The sequence below is a fragment of the Montipora foliosa genome, chromosome 5 (assembly GCF_036669935.1).
Source record: "Montipora foliosa isolate CH-2021 chromosome 5, ASM3666993v2, whole genome shotgun sequence".
Lineage (NCBI taxonomy): Eukaryota > Metazoa > Cnidaria > Anthozoa > Scleractinia > Acroporidae > Montipora > Montipora foliosa.
This window is the reverse complement of record NC_090873.1, coordinates 8556153-8571242: the sequence shown is the minus strand read 5'-3', so window position 1 is coordinate 8571242 and position 15090 is coordinate 8556153. Positions and strand designations below refer to the sequence as shown.

General features: G+C 39.8%; 1 protein-coding gene across 1 annotated transcript; it reads right to left on the bottom strand.

Annotated features, from left to right (window-relative positions):
- Nucleotides 1-605: 605 nt before the first annotated feature.
- Nucleotides 606-14687, bottom strand: LOC138003557 (uncharacterized). Its single transcript, XM_068849674.1, has 8 exons — nt 14181-14687; nt 9200-9327; nt 7558-7705; nt 7193-7290; nt 5399-5435; nt 4596-4630; nt 3991-4066; nt 606-2470 (listed from the first exon to the last, which is right to left on the bottom strand). Exons 1-8 carry the CDS (start codon nt 14602-14604, stop codon nt 2310-2312), a joined length of 1107 nt encoding a protein of 368 aa, XP_068705775.1. The 5' UTR covers nt 14605-14687; the 3' UTR covers nt 606-2309.
- Nucleotides 14688-15090: the final 403 nt, after the last annotated feature.

Genomic DNA, 15090 nt, shown 5'->3' with positions numbered 1-15090 from the left:
TCAGACGAGTTCTTAAATACGATTTGGCTTGCACTAGTGGCCATTCTCAATCCCATGGGTAGTAATTTCTCATGCAAGACTTGTGATTGGCTGGAAAAGTCTGAGCTGGTTTCGCGGGAAAATCAATCCTCAAATAACTCGGTCTGTAAACACAACATTGCACAAATACAATGAAGTTGTACAATCCTAGTCACGGGCTCCTGCGACAACTGACATGACGTCACGGCGGCCATGTTGGTGTTCCAAAACAAAGGAATGGCCGCTATGATGGTGTACCAAACTAATCCTCCGGGAATTGAACACTATTTTTATGCAAATACTTTCTTTTGCTTCAATAATCCAATATGGCTGCTGGTCACATGATTGAAAACGCTCCATTCCATAGCAGATCAAAGAGTTCGGGTTATGCACTCTGGTTTCGGTAGCTGCACCGAGCAAAAGGAGACCTATCATCAACCAAAAAGAGTGTTGGTGTGTGTACTTTCACCTTAATCGAGCAAACCATCGAACTTTTCCTCTTTCTCTGACCACAAAACCACAATTTATACTCTTCTTGAACATTAGAACACTCTTCGTGCACAAAACTGGAAGTTGTAAAACAAATCGACACAAAACGCTGTTCTTTATTTACTCTAAGTTTCTTCATACTACACCAAAAAGAGAAGAAAAAATAGATTTACTGAGACTAATCAACCTTGTGTCTTTTACTTCACGGCAAAATATTTTTATTGAATTTGAAGTACACAAGGATCTACATTGTTTAATTGGGGTGCATGAACGTCAGGGGATGATTTTGTAAATAATTCAAACTTCCCGCTAGCTTCGTAATTAAATTTGTTCGTTCCTTTCGGTGTCTAGGAACAAAACGTGACCGCTTTTTTTGGACTACTCGCTATTGTTTCGTTAACGCCACGCGTCAGGACCAAGAAAAGCCAGTCGTTATAAAAGTCACGCACTGGGAACGTTGCGTGATCAAAAGAACAAAGAAAACGTCATCCACCTAATTACTCGGGATACCTAAAGTATTAAAATTGGTTTGAAAACCGGAAGTGCAGAAAAATGAACAATTAAAATTAGGACGCGGGGATTTCATTGGTTAAAAGCTATGCGTGATAACTCCTAGGGAGAGGTACGTTATAATTGAAAATGTAAACATCTTCCAGATGCAAAACAAACTTGTGAACACACAAAGCAAAAATCTGGTAAAGCGAATGAAAGGAAGAAACTTCTGGAAATGTTATGAATAAGATAGTTAATCTAACTCTTGCATGTTGAAAACATGATGAAATTGTCAGTACAGAACTCCCTGCAGCGGTATGTTGGAAATGGTTGAAATTTTTTCTTTCAGCTGTTCTTTGTACGAGCATCATCCACGGATGTCAATTTTTAAATTGTCTCACGGTCTTCATTTTAGCTCCCTAGAGGGAGGTCACCGCATTATTCACAACACTGTTAATTTCGAAACTTGCACCTGGTTGCCTGTGTAGCTTGTAAGAGGGAGTATCAAGTATTTATGAGTCAATGAGTCAATGAGTTAGTGCAGTTACCATAACTCATAAAATGAAAGCTAAAATTTCAGAGAGTGCTTAGGCCTAATCACTGAAACGAGGGCTTAGGCTTAATCAATAAATTATTGCGATATTGACTGTGAGTCTCATAGACTCATGACTAATTGACTCATTGACTCATTGACTCATAAAACAGGCATCCTCTGTAAGAGGAGGGCTAAATTTTCTTACTTGGCCACATTAATTACAAGACTGGTTTTCACAAGTTTTCTCTCTCTCTATGGTAGTGTTTCACTTTCCCTTGACCAACTGCTTATGTCACCCCTGCATTGCGTAAATTCACGTTATTTCCGATCCAACAACCTGTACCAAATGAAACCACTACTTTTGCTTGGTGACCTATTGATTTTATTTGTAAAACACTAAGCGATGTTCACCAATACGTTATCCGTGGTCAATTGGCTGCAGAAACATTTACTTCTTTTGTTCCGTACTTAGCAAATCAACACCGCTTTAGTCTATTCAATCCTTGCAGTTTGTTTCTAACTCTTCCTAGATGTACCAACCTACTTCTGCGCAACAAGGTATTCCGAGTAAACGCTTTAAAGAGAGTTTTCTTTTATTTATTTTCGTCACCGGATCAGTAAAAGTTACGCAACGTTTACGACCTTGCATTGCGTGACTCTTCTACCGTAGTCATGCAACGTTTTTGGTCTTTTGGGCGTGAGCAAGACCAAATTTCAAGGCTAAAAAGTCAAACGTGACAAAAGTCACGCAAAGCTTTTTGACCAAAGTATCAAACTAACATCTGTTACTAATAACACTTAAAATCTCCCTGGCTGAGTCGGGCGTAAGAGGCAGAGATGCGCCATATTCACCATCAAAACTGGATGAGCCTTCTGTCTTTAAGACCAACTGCAAAGGGGGCCTTTCAGTGTTAGATGAATGTTCCTGGGTGAACCCTGTAACAGAAGCGAGAAACGTGGTTTGTTGAGAAATGAAGAGTCTCCGTGCACCCATAGGAATCATGATCAAGGGTGGAAAGACATGTGAATGGCAGAAGCGGTGCGAGACGCGAAACTGTGAAACAAAAACAAGGAAGCGCGAGAAAACAAAGACAAAGGGAAGATGATCACACAAACTATTCCAAGTTTTTTTTACAATTTATTAGAAAGGTTCTTGTGAAAAAGAGATTTTACCAAAAATTGTTTGTAATCTCGCAATCTGATTGGGCTAACTTGCTGTTGTTGATACGAGTCTAGACAACGCTGCTCGTATCATGCTCGCGTCAATTTGTCACGCAATGGAATAGCCAATCAGGAACGCTCATTTTGAGAAATCAACCAATCATATTGTGCGAAAGTTATTGACAACGCTTGCTCCTTCTTTGCGTCACGATTTTGGTCACGCTACTTTCTTTGGCGTTGAATATTGTTGTAAAAGACAAATCGAAAGTGGTTCAGCGTTGTCTGTACTCTCATCGACAACTATATTCGTCATCACAGTGGTCAAACGTTGTTGTGTGGCTGCGCCTCGTGAGTCCACAACATTTTGACCACTGTCATGACGAATATCGTTGTCGATAAGAGTACTAACAACGCTGAACCACTTTCGGTTTGTTAAGTGTAATCCATATTTCATCGTCATGCAGTTTTGACTTCCTTGAAGCCTAATTTTAATAATTTTTTGACTTCCAGAACCCAAGGGTTATCACTCTATGTCGTTGTCATCAAGCATGGGACAGCAAAGAAATTGAAGGAAATGTAAACCCAGAGTATTAAAAGCCATTTCGTCTGATCTTAGAGGAGGGTCTGAATGGGGAGGGGGGGGGGGGGTCCACATGTCGGTTAAAATTTTCGACCTTTGTCGGTTGTCGGTAAATCCCAGTTAATTTTTTTGTCGCTAGTCGGTAATTTTCCCCTCGTTTTGTCGGTAGTCAGTAATTTTTTCTAGCCCGAATTTCAAATGACTATCGAAACTAATTACACGATTACGTGTGGAGGGTGTAAACTGCAAGTTACAGGTTAGGGTTTCGGATCCGTAATGTTTCACCATAGCTGAAACAATCCAAACATTACTATTGCTAACATTAAGCCTAAAAACTAATACGTATGGTTAGATCATGTTTGAGCCTAAGGTTAGCATTTTTCTAAAGGTTTGGGTCGTTTCAGTTATGGCGTATTAAAAACAATGACCTGCAACCTGCAATCTGCACTTTGCACCCTCCGTCTTTCATTCTCTCTTTTTGATTTAAATCCTTCCGTACCAATTCAGTTATACGACACTTCGACCATATATTGTACAACATAAAGAAGATGCAATGTAATCGTGAAATACCTAAGATAGCTCAAACTTATGTTTTGAAGTGACGTTTTCGACGTCTTAGCTGTCGTCATTTCTTACACTCCCTATCGGGGAAGGGGACGGGAGAGGGAAATTCTTCGACTCTTTCTACTTCTGTTAAGAGCTGGGAAGACTGTACCTCCGTCATTTACGCCATCCATGCTATCCAGGTCTTCAAATGAGGAATTGCTCTCCTCCTCCATTTGATCAACGAGCTTTAGAGAAGCAAAAATGTCGATGAGATATCATCATCATCATCATCATAATCATCATCACCCTTATTGTCATCGTGATGGTCATGAACATGGTCATCATGTTCGCAATTATCGTCGTCATCACCGTGGTCGTCGTCGGGTCATCTTCTTCTTCAAATGTGAGATGAATCGTAGTCGTTTTCGTTATCGTCATTGTCGTCGTCATCTTTTTCGTCGCAGTCGTCATTTTTTCGTCGTCGTTGTTATCGTCATCCTCGCCATCGTATATATTGCAATCGTCACGGTCATGAACATGGTCATCATGTTCGCAATTATCGTCGTCATCACCGTGGTCGTCGTCGGGTCATCTTCTTCTTCAAATGTGAGATGAATCGTAGTCGCTTTCGTTATCGTCATTGTCGTCGTCATCTTTTTCGTCGCAGTCGTCATTTTTTCGTCGTCGTTGTTATCGTCATCTCGCCATCATTATAGTCGTCATCATTAGGGCTATTACAATTAGAATAACTTTCTCGAGACTCATTGGACTTACATCAATAATTTCTTGCTCGCTGGGCACCTCGTCCTCTGTAAAAATGGTAATACAAGACACATCAATAAAAGTGGAAGTAAAAGTACTCTGTACACCCATAGTGAATATATGGAGACAAGGAGTGAATTAGATAAGAATGTTGTTATGGCATGGGTGGGGTGGGTGGGCTCCCCAGCACAGTCACAAATGAGTCTAATTTTAGAATACCCATTCCCGCGAAAATCAGTTGTCATGTCCCTTAAAAAACATGGCAGAAGCAGTCACGCGTGACATGGCTTCTTCTGGTTGGTTAAAATTGGTGGCCCTTTGTTTGTTTCGCGCGCAAAGTGTATCTAAAAATAAATCCATTTGTGGCTGTGCTGGGACAAGACGGCAAAGTGATAGATCAACACTCTAGTCTAATTAACTACTCTTGATGGAGATGGTTATGTAACTCGACGTATTTCTTTGTGCTGTGTTTTTTTCGCTGTTTTGGCCCTGTTTATGGGATTGACTCTTATTCATGACATTGAGCGACGTTGTAACCTGACCGGAAGTCACCTTTAATCACTCCATAAATAAATTTGAAGGAGTTAATACAATTTTCAGATTATTGTTAAATAACTGAAGTTACTGAAATTCGTTTCAGGATAGTTGAACTGCAAAATCCCGAAATCGCAGAGGATTTCCTCACTAGCCTGCTTTGATTTATTTCAATGGAGTGGTCCAGGAGTATTTATTATGTGGGGACTGACAGAATAGTACAGGTGAAACTTGAATGCGGTACCAGAAACTTGAATGCAGTAATAATAGCAAATACTCACCTTCTTTCACGATGACTTTGGCAACTTCTGAGCTACCCTGAAAGTTAAACGTGATAAATGTTTCTGCTAGTTGGATTGGTCAGATCTTTTTTCGTGTTTTCCAAGGCGAAATCTCTTCCTGTGTAGTTTTAATAATAATTTTCTTCGGCTAACTCCAAACGAATCTGAAGTAGTTTTCAAACTATTTTATAACTAAAACTGGCTTTGAAAAGCAATTCGTCTGTTATTCCTTTTGTGGACTTTTTGTGTAAACCAGCCAGGCGTGGCGAAGATTATTGTAAACAACACAGAGATTGCTGGTAGTCACTATTTCCAGGACAGTACTCTTTCAGCTGGAATGGGTGATCATCATTTAACTGTCAAAGAGTCATTAACACTAACATTAATTTAAAGACCGTTTTAAGCGTTTCTTTATTAATTTTCTTAATTAGAGTTTCATATCACATATTTGTATTGTTGCGAGCATTTCTTGAGTTACAGTTATTTAAGCCTGGTTTTCACAAGCGAGGCAAGCACAAGCGCATGCATAGGTAGCTTACGCTAAGTGAAAACAAATGTGCATTAAGCATAAGCAGAAACCCATAAGGGTTGAAACGTGTAACGGCCCCTTGTGTGCTGGGAAACAAGCTTCTGAATATTCAATTTGCTAAGTACCATATTTGGAACAACAAGAGCGAGGGGTTTCCAAATATGGTACTTAGCACTGAAACATTCAACCAATCAGTTCGCACTGAATATTCGGAAGCTGTGAACGCGCGTTACACCATTCAACCCTTATGGGTTTCAGGCATAAGCACACGCATAAGCTCAGACGCGGGGAATCTGGAACGAGTGCACACACACGCACAGGGAAAGGGAAAAATGTGGATCCTTGTTCTTGTGCTTGCACTTGCATGTGTTTGAACTTGCATGTGTTTGTGCTCGCATGTGTTTGTGCTTGCATGTGTTTGCACTTGCAGGTGTTTGTGCTTGCGTCGAAGCCGTTTTCACAATGAAATGAAAACTGGTTTGCTTATGCTTGTGCTTAAGTCGTAAGTGAAAACCGGCCAGGCTTTACCGCGCGCTGTTACTTTGAATATTGGCCGAGTAACAATTTTTTGATCGAAAGGCAAACGTTGCTGCATTTTTGTATTTTGACATTTTCACCGTTTTCTTTCACCATTGTGAAGTTTTCAAATTCGTGGACACAGACCTAATCGGCTAACTCAATGTTGTACCCAATTCAAATCTCTCGGGATTAAGATTCTTTGAGTATTGTATTTGCATGATAACGCACAGTGGCATTCACATTTAAATGACATGGAAATACCTGGAGCAAAATGTTTTATTCCCAAAGGGTTTGGATTGGGTACAACATTAGGTCTAGAGCGGTTTTTCACTCAATGAATGGTTCAAAGTTCTCACGCCATTTTTCAACCAATCAGAAGTGAAACCAAAACCAATCGTGGCTCAAGCATGCACATTTTCCCGCGCTTTGTGTCGGCTAAGTGGAATTACTTCGAGTTTTGATTGGTTTGCCGGATTGTTTCAGTCCTTTTTGATTGACCAAAGTAATTACTTTGGTTTTGGTTTTACGACACTCAATTGAAACTCGCTCTATTACATTCCCATTGTTTTATAAGTTTGAAAATTTATTGCCTCTGATTTTTCCGAACTTAAGACAACAATCAAGATTTTATGCCATAAGTAGCATTGATATGCTTTGCCTGTTGCATAGTCTGTCAGTTACACCTGGAAAGGTTTCTTGTTTAAATTGTAAAAGCGCAAATTTCGTTTTGATTTAAGGTAAGTTACCTCTTCCAGGTCAATTTCCTGAGAACTTGATGGTATCATTCCATTCCCTGGAGACAAAGGCTCTTGCTTAATGCCCGGTTGGGCCATGATTCCTTTGTCTGCAATAAAGGAATTGTATAGTGGCGTTGGTAAAAAAAAAAACCCTATGCAGAGATTTATTATTTATCGATGGTGACTCGGGAATACTCCCTAACCTATTCTTTGAAGTGGACATAAACAGTAACCCTAACCAAATTAGTTGAAAAACAAAGTTCTTTGGCCTGGGGAACAATTTTTGATGTATATACAAGGTTACATGAAAATCATTACACCGCTGTAATGCAAATGTATGTATTTCGCCTTCACATTACATAATCTTGTATTACCTTCCATCACGGGTCTTGGATCAAACCAAGTGTTCATGTAATCATGGTCAACTAGATGTGGTGGCCAGCCGTGAAAGGTTGGCCAGTACCCAAAGCCGCTGAAAGGCTTGCTTGAAAGGTGATAATAAGGCGCTTTCCTTGGGGGCTCCTGAAAAAGGGAAAATCATTAGGACCATTTGCCTTCAGCCTTACCTATGGACCCTTCTCCAAAATGGCGGCAACGGATTTGTATGAGTTAAAATTACACTGAATGAAAAACTGATACCACAAATAGAAAGAACACATTCACTTTAGTAACCGTGCAAAGTTTCAGCGTATTAGGTGTTATATCAGGTCAGAAAATGTAAGTTGAAATTTGACAAATTTACAGACGTTTGTATGACTGGGAGGGGGGGGGGGGGGTGTATACACATTACCCCCTATCATACAAACGTCTGTAAATTTTTCATTTTTTAACTTACATTTTCTCAGCTGATGTTACACCTGATATGCCAAAACTTTGCAGGGTTACTAAAGTAAAGGTGCTCTTTCTATTTCTGGTGTTAGCTTTTAATTTTAACTTATTTGAATTTTCGGCCACCATTTTGGAGAAGGGTCTATTTACCGTTTGCAGAAGCAAACAATCAGAAGAGTCAACATCTTATGGCCATAACCAAAAGCCTACGTCTGTGGAACGACATTTTCACAGATCACGCTATTTTAGAGTGGTTTTCAATTGAGTGTCGAAAGTAATTAGCGAATTGCTTTGGTTTATAATTACTTCACTCTGTGATTGGTTCAAAGTTCTGGCGCCACTTTTTCAACCAATCAGAAGTGAAACCAAGACCAATCGTGGCTTGCGCGTGCACATTTTTCCGCGCTTTGTGTCGGCTACGTGTAGTTACTTCGAGTTTTGATGGGCTTACTGGATTGTCTTCGTCCCTTTTGATTGGCCAAAGTAATTACTTTGGTTTTGGTTTTACGACACTCAATTGAAACTCGCTCTAGACGAATTCTTGAATAAGATTTGGATTGCGCGAGTGACCATTCTCAATCCAATGGACAAGACTTCAGATTAGATGGAAAGGTGTGGTTTCTGGGGAAAATCAATGTAAAAATAACTCGGTTTGTAAAAACGCCGTTCCACACTGATATACGCTCTCATTCAGTGGTCTCCTGCTTATGGTTGAAACCGCCAAGTACAGGAACCCGCAAAGTTATTTTTAGTTCTCAGTTGACCGAATGTCACAAATGAGGAAAAACAATCGCATAACATGGCGGCACGTCTCTTTTGGTCTATTTTTGATTCGATAAAGCTACTTGACTAAATCACTTCTAAAGCGGCATCCACACCCTGGGCAACTAGTGACAGTGGGCTCAAATTTATGGTCTATCTTTGTTGTGTACCTGTCATAAAGAGTCCAACCAAATTGTAGAATATCTATTGACCGAATGCAAAAAATGGCCGCTAACCAATTATTATTCTGTCTTTGTGTTAATTAGCCTCACTAGCCTCGTTAACACTTGTAAAAGTGAAAGAGTTTTTGCTCCAAAACGAGGTTAGTCAGACTAATTTTCACAAAGACAAAAGAAAAATTTATTGGCGGACATTAATTTGCATTCGGTTTATTTTAGTCGCAGCAATTTTGGTCTGTAAAATTACCGCTGCCATGGTTCTTTTCTTTTTAGTCTCTGTATACGCATGCTCTCTTCTGCTTCTTTTCGTTCCAGAATGTTCCCTTGACGGAACTACCACTCTTGAGTTGGAGGCCGTGCTAGATGAAGTGTTCGCTGAAAGAAGCAATTGGAAAAACAATTTGGTTTAAGTTTACTATCAAGAGTGTGTCCATAACCTGGAGCCTTCAACTCCCTTACTTCTTCTATGTCAAGGCATTTTCAGAAAACAAGTTATCTTTAGACGAATCCTTAAATACGTCACGAATCTCTTGCTCATGAAGGCAATAATTTATGATTGGCCAGAGAGTTCTAGCTTCGCGGAGCAAAACAATGGAAAAATAACTCGATCTGTGAAAAAAGCTGCAACAACAACAAAATGTGTCACAGTTGTGGTATTACTAGACTCCTGTTAACAGGCTCATTGTCAGGGGGACTGGACGCCCCGTTCCAAGTAGAAACCTTTTTTCCGCTGAATTTAAGGGACTAAAGACACTTTTATTTGTTCCCTGGTATCGAAATTGCCAAGGTTTTAATGCGAATTCAGCACTGTCTGTTCTCTTTTTGAAGTTCTCTTAGCCAATCCGGGAGTCCGTTGCAGAAGTGAGGTTCGATCTGGTGATTCCTAGGTGGCAAACTGTTTTTTCAAAAAGCGTATTTTTGTTTGTGCCTCATGTATAGACACTGTATTCATAAATGGCGGACAAGAAATTATTATTTTGTCTTTGCATTGTGCTAATCATCCTCACTGCCTCACTTTGGAGCAAAAATTCTTTTGAATTTGTTCATGCTAACGAGGCTAGTGAGCAACAAACCAGTGAGCCACTGAGCCGTCTAGAAGCTGGTTGGTTGCGAATTCAGTAAAATCCATTGGAACATTAAATTCTACGCGGTTCGTTAAAACTGAAATGTTACTAACACACATTGATCTACAATGGATTTTATTCGCGCCGAGGCCATATTGGCCATAGACAATAGATTTCGTACCCTGAGCCTCGAGTTGAAATGCGTGGGAACGAGTTCCGGTGAGGCAAAACAAAAGTTTTCAACATGTCCGTCGTGTGATTAATGTCCATTTCCAACAATGAAAGTGCGCATGTCCTAATTAATAAGCAAGATTCTGTCGTGCTATATTTCGCGAAATACCAAAAGTTTGTAAATATCGAAGACAGCAAAATAAATTGATTCAGGCAAAATGGTCCCGGATTATTTATTTATTTATGGATTATTTCTCCACTACCAAATGCTGTTCAACGCTGATATTTGGCAAAACTTTACATTAAAAGAAGTCAATCTTGAAAAACAAAATCAAGCAAAAGAAACTGTCACCAAAAAGTTGAAAACATGAAACACATTTGCGCTAATCCTGGATTAAGTTAATCGGCTTTCGAACAACCGGGCCCAGGCCCCAGTTGTTCAAACGATGGATAGCGCTATCCACCGGATAAATATCATTATTAAATTCTCAACCTCGGATAATGCATTTCGCGTGCTCTGATTGGTTCACTCAATCTCGGTTATCAGCTCATATACCTTGGTTTGACCTTATATGGTAAATGATTGCGTTACGCGTTGCTAAACTAAAAATGTTTCCGCCGGAATGCGAAATTACTCTTTGAATAAAGCCAAAAAGGAGAAAAAAAAACCTTTTTTGTGGAAAGTTTGAATCAATTCCGACTTTTAGAAGCACGCGAAAAGGTAAGAAATGTTTTTGTCATGAGCCTGCGTCTGTCTGACCACGAGGTATTACACAACATCGCACCTTTATCAACTTTTTTCGATTTCGCTAGGATTTTCTCGCTTTTTTCGCTCGTATTTCGTACTTCTAAACTTTTGGAGTTTAAGGAATTTAATAAAACAATTATTCCATTCGCGCTTGTTAGATATGACAGTGGTTATAGCCAACTCGGCGCTACGCGCCTCGTTGGCTATTTACTATCTCATATCCAACGCGCGCTCATGGAATAATTGTTAACTATCCAGCGGATAAACACTAGCAAAACCAATTGAGTTATCCGGTGAATAGTGATTTATCCAGCGGATAGCGCTATCCACCCTTCGAACAACTGGGACCAGAAAGTGATGGATCGACAAAAACCACTACGTACTTATTAGAAAGATGTTTTCGTTTTATCGGGTCACTATTTTACCTCATTTTTCTTGCCTCCAGAACTTTTGCTACAACTCGTAAGCTTGTGCCAGAAGGGAAAAACGAAGACGACCACGGCAACGACAAAGTGATAAAACAATACTATCATTCATTGGTTAAAAAAGGAAAAATAATCGTGCTGCACGTGCGGCATGCGTTTTAGCACGCGTTCTCTGCTCAACAACGACGTGAAATCACCAAATTTGGGGTTTCGACGACAACATGAGTATACAAATGTGAACCTTCGTTTTCTATTTGGACTCTGAAACCGCTCGTGACAATTTAGGAGATGAAATAATTACGAGAAGCTTGCGAAAGTGCAAAGTTAATATATTTTGAGGTGACGTTTTCGTCGACGTCGTAGATCTTTAAGTCCGTAGCATCAAAGGACTGACGCGAAACTAACTTGAATGATGAGGGGTGATACAATAAGGAAACAAACAAGAAATGACCTATTTTTTGCAAGACGCTATACGCAATCACTTTCCGCATTCTTCGCTGCGCCCATTTGAGTTGACCCTCCAAGTTCGGTCGTTCTTGGAATGAATGTTTAGTGCAGCTCAATTTTCAGTTTAGACAGAGATTCTTTTGTCCTCTTTTTCATAAATTCTTGAGGGGTCCCGACCAATAGCAAAATGCTCCAAACAGAATGTTTATCAGACGAAATGAATGCCTATCGCACTTCCCAGCTGCGAGAGGTAGAGGCCGGGATTCGAAGTATCGGCTTTCATCTGGAAATAGTGTAAAACTTGTAAGTCCAACTAGTTGCAGATGACCCACACGGACTATTCGCTGAGAGAGGGGCGTCATTCTCACCAGCAAATATGAGGTATATTGTATGAGGCCACGATGTAAGCAGAAACTGCAATATAAGGACATTTTGCCGAGCGCTGGACGCACAAACTGAATAGAAATACAATGTGCTATTGTTTCAGTTGAATGGGCATCAAGTCTGGGCTGATTACTACCTGTAATATTTAACTCTGGGATTATTCACAATAAAGGAGTCTAACTTTCCCTTAGCTATAGCGGAGCTTCCTGTTCCTTGAATCCTCAGCTAAACAATACCAGCAGTTACTATATATTTTCCTAGCTTTAGAAAATACAGCCCAACATGGCGCAAAATCCAAAATGGAGATACACAATCCACTTCACTGGGAAACTACCTGAAGCAATTGACACGCAGTTCAACATTTCTTGATCAAAAAATGTTGCAGCTTTTGTTCAACAAGGTGACCTGTGTATCATATCATGTTGAAAGCTAAAACTGGGAATTCAACTAGTTGAACGTCGCTAAATGAATATCAACGGAAATAGAAATAGGTTCAATTCTGTTGCCATTCGCTGAACGGCGATAATCCCGTCGTTTTTCAGCGTCAAGAAGCCGTTAACACATGGATCTACAAATGATGCACAAAATTTTGCCGTTGGATGTAACATAAATAAGTGCTGTTTATGATGCTTTCTGAGCAGGTAAATCTTTTCTTTGACTCCACTTATGAAATCATAAGTGTGCTCATTCAAATAATAGCATTTCAGTATAAAGCAGAAATAGTATGTCGTACTTCTTTCTTAAGCAGTACGCGGTCACTTTAACGACAAAATTTAAGTATGAAATTCTACAGTGCGGTTATCTTTCGGAGAATTTCGAATTCTCTTTTTTGTAGTTCATCAATAGCCAAATTTTTCCTTCTTATTTCGGCGAAGATTCAGCGATAATGTTTTCCTCAATGAGACTCTTTGTGTTTTCTGGGCGTTGTCGATCGAGTTACTCAGTTGGGTCAAACCTTTCTGTTATCTGTTTTCGACTTTCGAACCTCAGCTATACATCCAACCAATCAAAGATCGCTGCTTTTACAACTTAGACCAATTTTGAAATCCAGGTTCAAAGCTTGAGATAAGTGCAATGGAGCTCGACGTTTTCCACGAATGCTTTCCAAATATAATATAAAACCATATCTTCTATGAATATTTTACAGACGTCTAACTACCCTTGTCGAAGCTATTGCCGTTTTACTTGGATTTAAGAGTAAAATCGTACGAAAAGTCAATTAAACATGATTTTACGGGGCTTAAACATGTTGCTTTAAATCTTGTTTTTCACAGGATTGGCTAACGAGGAGAAAAGGCCCGCTTCCTTTTTTCCCGTTTCTTGCATATTTTTCCAAGGGCGTGACCAGCATATGAACCAAACCCCAATTCTTTTATTGTTTTCGTAAATAAAAAAAAGAATAATAATAAAAGACGCATTTTACCAAGTTATCCCGAAACCATGAATCGAAGAGATAGCATATTACGTCACGCGGGGCTTTTTCTGGGAACTGAACGCCTCACATCCGCGTTTGAGATTTTCTAAGAATTGAGTCGCTAACACAATAAAACGACGAGTTTGGGGAGATTTTGTGATGAAAAGCTACAATGTAAAGCCTATAAACTTAAGAAAAAATCAGCTGAAGGGGGATGTCGGTAATGATTTTGTTTTCAAGTTCGGCGGAAACCGCTCAAAGAGAAAAATAAACAATAATGGAATTCAGGCTGATCGAGTCACGAGGTTTGTAGAGATCTTGCTTGTTATTCCTCGTTCTTTTGCCCTCAAGAGATATTTTTATGGCTAAGACAGAAGCTTTGAATTAAAGAGAGAAATTTCGTCAGTTGTTGATCGCATAGATCGCATCTGCTAATAACCATTGCAGCATTGAAAATGATTTAGCATAAATTTTATTTACTACCAGACAAAACATATTTTGCTGAATGTGGCGTTACGAATCTCCTATTTGTGCGTAGCTGCACATTCTTGCAGCAATGTGCTTAAGATACTCACCTTTACTTTGGCCTCGTTTCGAATGTCCTTCATCTCCCTTCTCATTCTTCACCACTATCTGGTAGACTTTGTAAGCATCCTGCCCCCGTGCGATCCCCTTATTCGGCAGTTCGCGAATATCCGGCAGAGCATTGAGAGCGCAACGGAAATTCGCTTTCCATCTTCGTGGATCGGGTTTGTCGATGCCTGGTCTGTAGCGGCCACTGTGGAGCGCCCATCCTTCGAAAACGCAAGCGTCTTTATTGAACCTCCAGCATTGCCTTGAAGCGTGTTTCCAGGCGACTTTAAAGATCCTCTTCTCTCGATCCTCCCACTCCAAACCAGGAAGTTCAGCACTGTCGCATTTATTCTTGATCCAGGCGCAAAGTCGCATCCGCTCCGCGGGCATCTTGTCCTTGGTTCTCTCTGCAGTCAAGTATATCATGAAAGAATATTGTCTGCCTTTCTTTCGATATGAAGGGATGTTCCCTAGATCGCGAAACTAGCTCACTGGAATCATTTTAAATGCAAAGGGCTTTTATATATTTTTAGTCTTTCACATGACACACGGGGGAGTCCCCTCGTTTTCTAGGAAGATGACATCATAATTGACCAATCAAAAACTTCGTCATATTCTTAATTTCATTTTCGTTGCGCCCTAGATTTTTTTTTGGTTTCATTGCTTGCTTGCTAAAACATTTGCTTTTCACAAAATAGTTAGCAATGTAGAGGGATTTGAAGAAATACTGCTTTTTGCGAAGTTTTGCAAAAAAAATTTTGCCAGGGCATTTAATTAAGCACTCAATTTCGTTTTTGATTCAGCTTTTTTCGCTTTCTTGTAGAATGGATATAAAAAAGTGAAAGATGTAACAAGAAACAAAAACTGAAACCATACGCGAGGAAAGAAAATGAAACAAATAAACTTCATTGT

Coding starts and splice junctions, on each gene's coding strand:
- LOC138003557 (XM_068849674.1), bottom strand. CDS start 14,604: ATGATATACTTGACTGCAGAGAGAACCAAGGACAAGATGCCCGCGGAG. Junction 4,631..5,398: donor CAAAGTCATCGTGAAAGAAG/GTGAGTATTTGC, acceptor CCATTTTTACAG/AGGACGAGGTGCCCAGCGAG. Junction 2,471..3,990: donor GGATGGCGTAAATGACGGAG/GTACAGTCTTCC, acceptor CTTCTGTTACAG/GGTTCACCCAGGAACATTCA.